This window comes from Xenia sp. Carnegie-2017, unplaced genomic scaffold (assembly GCF_021976095.1).
Source record: "Xenia sp. Carnegie-2017 unplaced genomic scaffold, XeniaSp_v1 HiC_scaffold_20, whole genome shotgun sequence".
Classification (NCBI taxonomy): domain Eukaryota; kingdom Metazoa; phylum Cnidaria; class Anthozoa; order Malacalcyonacea; family Xeniidae; genus Xenia; species Xenia sp. Carnegie-2017.
In genome coordinates, this window is record NW_025813483.1 from 16,356,088 (window position 1) to 16,367,616 (window position 11,529).

General features: G+C 31.9%; 1 protein-coding gene across 1 annotated transcript; it reads right to left on the reverse strand.

Annotated features, from left to right (window-relative positions):
• Positions 1-1,224: 1,224 nt before the first annotated feature.
• Positions 1,225-11,470, reverse strand: LOC124441076 (crossover junction endonuclease MUS81-like). Its single transcript, XM_046991505.1, is given in 26 exon segments — positions 1,225-1,508; positions 3,060-3,143; positions 3,465-3,568; positions 3,721-3,840; positions 3,931-4,026; positions 4,208-4,324; positions 4,605-4,717; positions 4,802-4,816; positions 4,819-4,878; positions 5,763-5,812; positions 5,896-5,944; positions 6,570-6,625; positions 6,694-6,767; positions 6,828-7,037; positions 7,469-7,578; positions 7,648-7,754; positions 8,048-8,132; positions 8,435-8,511; positions 8,793-9,107; positions 9,339-9,427; positions 9,633-9,713; positions 9,947-10,033; positions 10,184-10,323; positions 10,401-10,472; positions 10,700-10,772; positions 10,933-11,470. Coding segments are annotated over 26 exon segments (2,601 nt in total). The 5' UTR covers positions 11,083-11,470; the 3' UTR covers positions 1,225-1,441.
• Positions 11,471-11,529: the final 59 nt, after the last annotated feature.

An 11,529-nucleotide genomic window follows, 5' to 3' on the forward strand; every position in this document is an offset into this window, starting at 1 on the left:
AGCGTGGGATCCATTTTCATTCAATCACAAATCTTTATACTTGTCGTCTAAGAGTATAGTCTTGTTTCATCTCATATGAAAAACATCTGCTTTCCTTGATGCTTCGTCGTTTATGTGGTAATACTGGCTATACATGAAATGAATTGTGTCTTTATACATGGAGTTAAGCATGTCATTATATGTATTTCTCCCCCACGATTGTTTAACATTGATTGTTCGTACTTGAACAAATTACCCAATGTCTATCAAATCTAATTTTTAAAAAAAACGTATTGTTGCCAAACAAAAGAACTATTCCCTCCCTTTATTAATATACGTAAAATGCAAGCGACAGTGGACCATTTCTCTGCGATATTACGCAAATCATTAATTAAATTTATTCAACTTATTAAATAACAAATGATGATTTTGGACATTAAGATGTTGGTGACGTCAGCCAAAATGCACTTAAACCATATCCTAACCTTAACCTAACAAGACTTGACTGCAAGATTCGATAAATATGTGGACAAAATTAAAGTCTAGTTTCTAATTTAATCATAGTCTTATGAATCTTAACCAACAATATCATGCATCGTAACTTTGCATAACGACATTAAAACGCAAAAATGTCTGAAGATTCTAATGAAATTTTTTTATTCAAACGAATAGAAGGATTACTTATTGTCTTTGTGAAAGGTGACATGCTCCTAAGGAGCCAATCACAATAAAAAAATTTTAGTCATGACGTCAATTAAAGAAATGTTGACAACGGAAAATTAGTCAATTAAACGTTGTACAAAGAAAGGTAAATTCTGTGTTTTTACTGATGAAATACTGAAGTATGAGTTACAAGGAATACTCAGCTAGTCTTAGGGTAGGCCTCGTAGGCGAATGCAGAATACCCGTCCACTCATACACGTGTAATATAAACTTGACCCTAACCCTAACAGTAAAACTCAGTGAACGGGTTTTCAATGTAAATGCATTTGCTACATTTGTAGGTTACAAGTACATACCACCACGCTAAAGGTTTTTTTTATTTTGAATTCTTGAACCTTCTTTGGGATACTTTTTTACGTTGCCTAAAATTTCCAAGTGAACAGGAAAGTAACAGCTCAAACAAGCATTATATAAAAAAGACCCAGGTATCTTCTCGTCAACCATGTAATTTATTGCATACACAGCCAGATCATCTGAACTTGTTAAGTGAAAAACAATTATTTAAAAAAATAACTGATCAAATGGCACAAGAATGTGATTTATTTCACTTGGGTAATGCTATTGATATTGAAAGAGAAAACAAGATTTAGAAAAAAGATTGTTTAAAACAAAAACAAAATGTATTACATAAAATGGTGTTAAATTTATAAAATATTATTTATAATCTGTTTATATTTCATTAAAATATATATTGACTTATCTTTTCTATCTAGTGAGGTAGAAATTGTCTGAAATAATTTCAGGAAAGAGCTCCTTTTGTACAGTAAAGTTGATACATAGTTTTGCTTACTGATTGTCCAATTTTCCTACAATGAAAAGATGAAAGTTGAAGCACATAGTTATGTTAAGTTATATGTTACAAGTTAAGTTTATGAGTAAAAAGTTACAAAAGAGTGGTATATATACAACGATAAAAAAATATTCAATCTTGTGTTCTGGTATGGAGTAAAAAGACAAGCTCTTGGTTTTCTCAAATATTGTCTTTTCAATAAAAGACAAGTATGCCAAACACATGATGTTTCGTCATCTGTAGAATTCATTAAATGTGGCGTTCCACAAGGCTCTGCCTTAGAACCTCTATTTTTTCCGTCATATGATAATTATCTACCCCACAGTCTTTATGAAAGAATACCTAGACTGCTGACCGTATAAAAGGTAACTTTATTATAAAATACAAAAGTGTTTCGCCTGAATAATAAAAAGTGGCAGTATTAACGGGGTGAACGTATTAACTGGGTAGCCGTAAGGGGTCCACTGTAGCTAATAAAACTTAGCCTACACGTAGCTAAAACAGAGTTTATGTTAATTGGTTCAAAACAAACGATTAAAAGCCTCGTAAAATAGAAAGAAAGAAAAAAGGGGGATAGAGAGGTTAATGTGTAAATTATTGAATAATATGGATCCTAAGTGACTAAGTCACTCTCCAATGTTTACGTATAAAGCGAAAAGACAAATTATGAACTTCGTGATATTTCTAGTGACCTTTGTCTACTGACCCCCCGTGCTAACAGTATGAAATATTTTGTCTACTGACCCCCGTACTAACAGTATCAAATCCTTTGTCAACTGACCCCTTCGTACTAACAGTATGAAATCCTTTGTGTACTGACCCTCCGTACTAACAGTATGAAATCCTTTGTGTACTGACCCTCCGTACTAACAGTATGAAATCCTTTGTGTACTGACCCCTCCGTACTAACAGTATGAAATCCTTTGTGTACTGACCCTCCGTACTAACAGTATGAAATCCTTTGTCTACAGACCCTCCGTACTAACAGTATGAAATCCTTTGTTACTGACCCTCCGTACTAACAGTATGAAATCCTTTGTGTACTGACCCCTCCGTACTAACAGTATGAAATCCTTTGTCTACAGACCCTCCGTACTAACAGTATGAAATCCTTTGTCTACTGACCCTCCGTACTAACAGTATGAAATCCTTTGTGTACTGACCCTCCGTACTAACAGTATGAAATCCTTTGTCTACTGACCCCTCCGTACTAATAGTATGAAATCCTTTGTGTACTGACCCCTCCGTACTAACAGTATGAAATCCTTTGTGTACTGACCCTCCGTACTAACAGTATGAAATCCTTTGTCTACAGACCCCTCCGTACTAACAGTATGAAATCCTTTGTCTACTGACCCCACGTACTAACAGTATGAAATCCTTTGTCTACTGACCCCTCCGTACTAACAGTATGAAATCCTTTGTCTACTGACCCCTCCGTACTAACAGTATGAAAGCTTTTATTTACCGACCCGCGTATTAAAAGTATGACCAAAGCTTTGGCGCACATTTGGAATTCTATTCCGCAAGAAGTCAGTTGACATTACATTACATTGTTTAGTATTACCTTTGCGTTTTGCCAAACTTAATATCACTGAGCATGTCCTCTTTCATTTTCTCACTCGTTTGCTTTTCATAAGCTTCCAAAAGACTAAACATAAATAAAATTCATAAAAATGTGCCTCCTTCTCACAACGTCTTAAATATGAATCAGTTTTTCTTAATCTTGGCTTAATTTAAATATTCGAACGTGCATTGAAATATGTGAATTTTTAACATGAGCAAACCTATTTCAACAAATCAATATTGGGCAAATAGTTTGCACTCAAAAGGCTTATAAAATCGCAAAATATCCACGTTGTTATTTTAAAATATGCATACTGAATATCAATTCGCCCCTACGTTAAATGAACCCTAAATATAACCATTTACAAAGATAATTTATACAAAAAGTTACAAACATATTTCTTACTCTATAAATGTTGGATAATGTTTTAATATTCCAAGAGCTTTCTCTACAGCTATACCAGGAATCTGCAACAATTGTTTACCAAACAATTCTCCAACAGTCAGTATCTACAAAAAATATCCAAGATTAATAATCCACTTATTTTGTGACAGAAGCACTGTATTTTAATTTACGAAATGAAGAACGCAGAGAAAGGAGTCAAAAAAAGAACATTTTAAAAAACAATGTAAACGACTATGTTTCTTTAAACAATACTCACTTTATTTTTAATAGAGATATCATTAAGTTCAGTAAAAGTCATAAAATAAACATTCACATCATCATCGTCAACTTTTACAAACTCCTTGTTCTCTTTCTTTATTGCTTTCAATGTTTGTTTCTGTTTTATTCATATATTTAAAGTAAAAACATTATATGAGCTTATGAGAATAACTATGTAAAAATGTAATCATTAGAAAAATTCTATCACCTCATAAATGTTCTGTAGATATCTGGTCATTAATGTAAGATATCCAGCAGATTCTTTGATGTCTCGCGTTCTTTTAACAAAAAAATCTTCACCAATCTTTAGGAAGACAAAATGTACGTCATTGTAAATACACATGGTACGTCATTTGATTGTTTACGTAACGTCTAAATGCAACTGATTGAGGAACATATGATAGCTTCAAATAATTGTATATTTGATTACAAAAAGTGTCCTTTCAAAATTTTACCAAATTTAATAAATACACAGCACATTTAACCTGAGTATTGACGATTGCTTGTTCTAAAGTCTTAACTGGCATTGACATGAAATTCATTGAACCAAAATCTTCTACAAGATACACAGGATTACGCAAACCCGATTTCAACAATCGAAACTATGTAAAAATACCAGAATAAATAATATTATACAAAGTATTAGATTAGCAAGTTAAAGGTTACGATAAAAACAAACAAAATATGACATCAGGTAATAATATAGGATAACAGGTTGCTATAGCGAGTAACAGGTAACAATTTAGGATAACAGGTAACAATATGACCGATACATTCATCCAACGTACAGTTCTATAATCATCTTCAAAATAACGGAAATCAGACAACAAAATAGTTTGATAGTAAATAATCAAATACAATGGCAAAAATATAAATAAATACCTTCTGTTCCTTAAAGCGTCCATCTTTAATGCTCCTACATAAATCATCCATACGTTTTCTTTCGACAATATAATCAAGTACCAACTCTCTTCTTTCAGGCAGAGTCAACTGACCTGAGATGAAAATTTTCAAAAAAAAGAGATCAATCAGTTTCTCATGGACAACACAAACAAAGTAAAGGTTAGTTCTTAACAAACCAGGTAAAGGTAAGGTTTTTCACGAGCGATCCAAAGAAAGTCACCAACGTTTAATTTCCGCACATCAAAGTGCACACCTAAAGTATTAAACACAACATACTAACATAAACATCAAAATGAACACCTAAAGTATTAAACACAACATACTAACATAAACATCAAAATGAACACCTAAAGTATTAAACACAACATACTAACATAAACATCAAAATGAACACCTAAAGTATTAAACACAACATACTAACATAAACATCAAAGTGCACACCTAAAGTATTAAACACAACATACTAACATAAACATCAAAATGAACACCTAAAGTATTAAACACAACATACTAACATAAACATCAAAATGAACACCTAAAGTATTAAACACAACATACTAACATAAACATCAAAATGAACACCTAAAGTATTAAGCACAACATACTACCATAAACATCAAAATGAACACCTAAAGTATTAAACACAACATACTAACATAAACATCAAAATGAACACCTAAAGTATTAAAACAACATACTAACATAAACATCAAAATGAACACCTAAAGTATTAAACACAACATACTAACATAAACATCAAAATGAACACCTAAAGTATTAAACACAACATACTAACATAAACATCAAAATGAACACCTAAAGTATTACAAAACATACTAACATAAACATCAAAATGAACACCTAAAGTATTAAACACAACATACTAACATAAACATCAAAATGAACACCTAAAGTATTAAGCAAAACATACTAACATAAACATCAAAATGAACACCTAAAGTATTAAACACAACATACTAACATAAACATCAAAATGAACACCTAAAGTATTAAACACAACATACTAACATAAACATCAAAATGAACACCTAAAGTATTAAACACAACATATAACATAAATCAACAAACTTGGCAAATTAACATGTAGAAATATGTAAATAAAAAGCAAAAACTTGCCATTCTTTTGAAGTTCTTTAACCATTTCCTCTTTTCGAGATGTTTTTGAACTTAAACATCAATATTTATGAAAAATATGCTTTAATAACACAGACTATTTTTTAACAGAAAAGAACTGTAAATCGATATTCACCCTCCAGTTGTTTCAGTGTGGTCAACGCAAAGAATAATTTCAAAGTTTCCTGCAAGAAAAGAATTAGTTTTGTTGAATCTTTAGTTCTTATATACTCCAGTCTATTGTCTTCATCAGGAGTGATCTGATGTTGAATCTTGAGTTCTTATATACTCCAGTCTAGTGCCTTCATCAGGAGTGATCTGATGTTGAATCTTGAGTTTTTATATACTCCAGTCTAGTGCCTTCATCAGGAGTGATCTGATGTTGAATCTTGAGTTCTTATACACTCCAGTCTAGTGTCTTCATCACGAGTGATCTCCTGTGAAATCTCGAGTTCTTACATCTTCCAGTCTAGTGTCTAATTTGATGTAATCCAACATAATTGCCTTCTGAAATCTAAGTCTAGTCTGGATAGCGTTATCCATCCATAGTAATTTTTCTAACTTTTCAAAAGTGATTGTATTTTCTTTACGATTATGAAACTTTGTAACTCTAGTGCCAATGTTGTATTTCATCAATTGTACAGTTCAATTCGTAGCTTTTTTCCCTTTAAGAGATCTTTGAAGCATTCAAAAATATTACTGTCCAATGGATAGCGCTATTCGTCATTCGTGCAACCGGCCTTAGTATGATAGCTCTATAAAAAAAGTTAACACAAATGAAACTTGCGCTTTATCATTTGAAAATCTTACCGGGTTTGAGCTCGAATAGAGGCACCATTGCCTTCTCGAAGTTGTCTAGACAATTTCTAGTTGCAAACAAAATAAAATAGAGCCACGAATTTCAATCAATTAAATTGCAATGATGATAACAAACCTTTCGTTTGTCACAGTTAATGTTTCAGTTTGCTCAACGACGGATGAAGACGATGGTAAAGTAAAACTTATTTCCTTAAACGGAGACAGAACAGATTGATTTTGAGAAATTTTATCGTTTGGATGATTGCGTACTTTTGAGACCACATCGTTTTCTATTGATCTTGAATAAGATTCGACAAAGTCAGTCGTTGACGACAAATGTTGTTTGCTTGTCGTACTTTTTGAGCCGTACAACGGTGTTGATAAAAAACGTTTTTGTGGACGCTCAATAATGTTTATGTCATCTAGTTCATCTTTTGTCGTCTTTGAGATCGCTGTTGAATTTGCAGGAAGAATTGAAGTCTAAATAAAAACGTTCGTATTAAGAGAAACGTACTAATGTATCCCTCGACTGTAATGGTAGCTTCACTTCTTGTATCTTCCAGTCTAGTGTCTTCATTAGGAGTGATCTGATGATGAATCTTGAGTTCTTATATACTCCAGTCTAGTGTCTTCATTAGGAGTGATCTGATGATGAATCTTGAGTTCTTGTATCTTCCAGTCTAGTGTCTTCATTAGGAGTGATGTGATGTTGAATCTTTAGTTTTTATATACTCCATTCTAGTGTCTTCATCAGGAGTGATCTGATGTTGAATCTTGAGTTCTTATATACTCCAGTCTAGTGTCTTCATCAGTAGTGATCTGATGACGACTCTTGAGTTTTATTCACGGAAGATTTATAGTAGATTATCCAGAGATCAATTAAATATAAATAACATTATGAAAGTCATTACCACAACATCTTTATTTGTTGCTACAAGTCTTTCAAATAAAGGCTTCATCCATATTTCATGGTCACTATCATAATCGTCATCAGAAACAGTTGTCGACTCAGATATCTTTCCTGCAAACATATCATACGAATATAAGTCATATAGAATACATAAAAATCTGTCTTTATCAATTCATTTACCACTGCTAGAAACTTTATTTGTATTACGAGGTTTTTGAAGGGATTGTGATAATTGTTGAATGCTTTGGCTTTCTATGTATGCAAAAACATCGCCATTTTTTCCAGGTCTAGTAAATCGTAAGGAAAACGAAGAAATTTTGTCATGAAAACAAAGTTATTTAAAGTGAAGTTTTCTTGGGTTACAACATCTTTAATGATGATTTACACAGGTACAGTTGTAATTAACAATGAAAGTCAATAAGTAAAAAGACACAAGAGCAAAACCCTGCTATATTTATGTATATGTTAATTGAACTTTTCAGATGAAAATTACGTAGTTATCGTAACGTTTTCAAATTGTTCTATAATATCTTTCTTACCGAGAGCAGTTTAATATAACATTGAAACCAAATACAGTTACCTGGATTCGTCAACCTTATACTTCACTTTAGTGGCATCAAGTTGAGATTTTCGACATTTTATCAAAAAGCCAAATGATAATTCGTCTTGAAAAAAAAAATAAAATGGTTCGTAAGAATGAAAATTAACGTTAATTCAAACCATTCATTTTATAGATTCATTGGAATAAAACGTGGGTCTGATTGTGCTTGGTATGAATGACAAATGATTTTGTGAATATACTTTCAGTTAAAGCAGCAAGCAGATTTTAAAGTCTACATTAATGAAGTAAAACTAAACTAGACATTTTTCTGTGTCAATTCTTATTTCTCTAATTAGTCATGAAGATCCCAGTTGATGATATGATGGAGAACGTGAAGGATGAAACAATAACAAAAATATAAATTACCATCAACAATAACAGCAGCTTTATCCTTATGATCCACACAATCTCCGTCACTATTGACGTACCAAAACTTCAGTGATCTAAAAATTGATTCATAAACTCAATCATACAATTATAATCAAAAGTCTATGCTTGAGTTTGTTAGAGCATGGAGTCCATGCTTGAGTTTGTTAGAGCATGGAGTCCATGCTTGAGTTTGTTAGAGCATGAAATACTTTATTTATCATGAGTTACATGCCATGACAGTAACGATAATATTAAAATTAAAAGACGAAATTTTTAACTTATAATTGTACGTAAACTCGAGAATTGTGAATCAAATGCAATATAAAATATCCAGGTTTACTGTATACAGATTTACCCCAATTGAATAGGCAATACTTCAGTGTCAACTTTTTTGTCGGAAGCTTTAGATGAGATTTGATTATTTGAAGCTAAAAGAGAATTTGAAGTAAGACAGCTGTCTGTTTTCTGTGAGGAAACTACAATAGAGGATTGTTTCGTGTCCGCCTTAGTAGAAGAATTGTTGTTTGTAAGGGTTTTGGAATCAACGCTTGTTGCAGGTGGCAAAATATGAAGAGATGTTGGAGATGTTGGTGATCTTGCAATATCTTCGGTTTCTGATGCTTTAGTTAATGTGTTAGCAAGAACAAAACCAGCGTCAGTCAGTGAAAATCTAAAAAAGATACAGTAATCTTCAAATGTTGTTATCATTGTAGTGAGTCAGTACATCTCTCTATATATATTGTACTGTAGGTATCACAATACGAAATACATAGATGATCTGTGTTTAAATTTGAAATTTTGTAAAGTTTTCATTTTCTGAATGATCAAGATTTAAGATATAAAAAAGTGTACAGCAAACAAAAAATCAAATTAAAAAGACTTTATTTAGGATCCATAGTACCTAGCTGGATTGCCTGATTTTGAGACAAATCTTTTCTTTAACAAAGTCGACATAGATGACCAAGCTGTGTAGTAAGAATCAGGCTCTGGCTAAGAATATGAAAGGTTGCAATATTTAAAATTCTCACATGTAAATTGAAACTCAAATATCAGCAATTTTATGAATAATTTGGAACAAGATTTTCAACATTATTATCTCTCAAAAAGTATGTAACAATATATATATAGACATAAACATGCAGAATATTTCATGTCAAGAAAAGTTTAAATAGACAAAATGACAATCCTAACTGACCACAGTAAATGATGTTTCCGTGTATGGCTGGGCCTGTTGCTGTAACTCTAACTTTGTCAGATATCCTTTGTTGCCAATTCTCTTCATGATGGAAACAAAAAAAAATTAATTAAATAAATATATATTTTTTAAAATCTACTGATAGGTGTAGATAAAAAATTGTTTCATTTTATCCACATTTAAAAGTTAAGTTCAAGATACACCTCTTTGATTGGTAAATTGTAACAGAACATGTTTGGTTTTGACATAGGTAGTATGATGGCAGGTATTCTGTTAATCTGTGAATAATTAAGAAATGTATTAATATAGTCCACCTGGCTGGCTTTCAACAAAGCTAACATTATTGCATATGGACCACTTCTGTACACAGGAATGTACTCTCTTGAAGTTGATTTTCTTTTCTAGAAAACAAAAACCATTTTTGTAATTAATATATGGTCTATATTTGACATGAACTTCATGAACTTCATCATTACACATAATTTACAAATACAAAATACAAAGTCAATGCACGATTTTAGGCTACAACAAAGAAGGAATAACTAAAAAACCTTTTTAGGCAGAGGTTCAACAGTTGTTCCAGTAAAACCATTAAAGTTTATTACATTGACATCGTCAAAAGGAGGTGGTACCCTCCAATCAGGAAATTTAACATCACTGACAATTTCTTCATCACATGTACTTAAGGCAACTAAGATAAACAATTGATATTTCAACAGAACATTTTTCTTATGTATGATAATCATAAAACTAGTACAGTTGACATACCATCAACTGTATTTTGAACATTTTGTTTATGTTTCTTTAATTCTTCATCTAGACGCTTTGCGATATTAGGTCCTTAAAATATGAACATAAAAACACTTCCATCACTATTGACTACATAATGTTCATCTTTTTTCAATTCATTGTGAATAATAAATCCATATTAGCATATCTTTTTAACATCTCTGCATTAACACAGATAAGATGTTTTCGATGGTATCACTTTTCTTGGCAAAAATAATTTTTTGTGCAGACAATGTTATATATACTTTACATATAATTATATTATATATCATACTTACCAACACCATCCAGGATTGTTGCTTCTTTGCCACTTTCCAAAGGTAATGGATACTTCTTCAAAGAACTAATAGCCTGGATACAAATTGAATTTATATATTAGTTTGTAAAAATAAACACACCGCATACAAATTAAATTTGAACATTATTAAATAACAATTGTGCCACAACGATGATCGTTAATATCCGCAACTTCCTTCAATAATTGCCCAAAGTTGAACTCTAAATTTCTTACCTTATTGTAGACATATTGCAGTTTTGAATCGTTTACTTTTGCTTCATCCCTCCAACGTTCCAACCATTTAAGAAATAAGGGATTTGGACATTCTTTCAAAACGGTCTTTTTTCTGTTTCGTTTGTTTGGTTTTGGAGCTTGTCTGTTCATATTCACTTCAATACAAACACTTTTCTATGAAATAATGTTTCATTGCTTTACAACATGTGTCAAAATGACGAGGAGAAAAACATGAAAAACCAAATAATTCATTTCATGATACATCGTCATACCACCATATTGATTTTGGCGCCGTTGGTGAAGTGACCGAGTGACCTGGTAACTAACTAACCATTTTTCTGACTGACAACCAATGAGAATCAGGCACATTCTCTGTTGGTCCATGTACTATCCCTCATCAATGACATTCCTTAGAGTACTCTTCTCACAATACTATATCCGTACATACGATGATTGCAGAGTACACTTTAAGTCTTCTCATGATGGTCATAATGTATACGTCGATAAGACAAACTTACCTGAATTTAAGGTGTAATAATATGGGTAGGCCAATTAATGCAAGTTGGGGTAATATGGGTGAATCAAAGTGGATCAAAG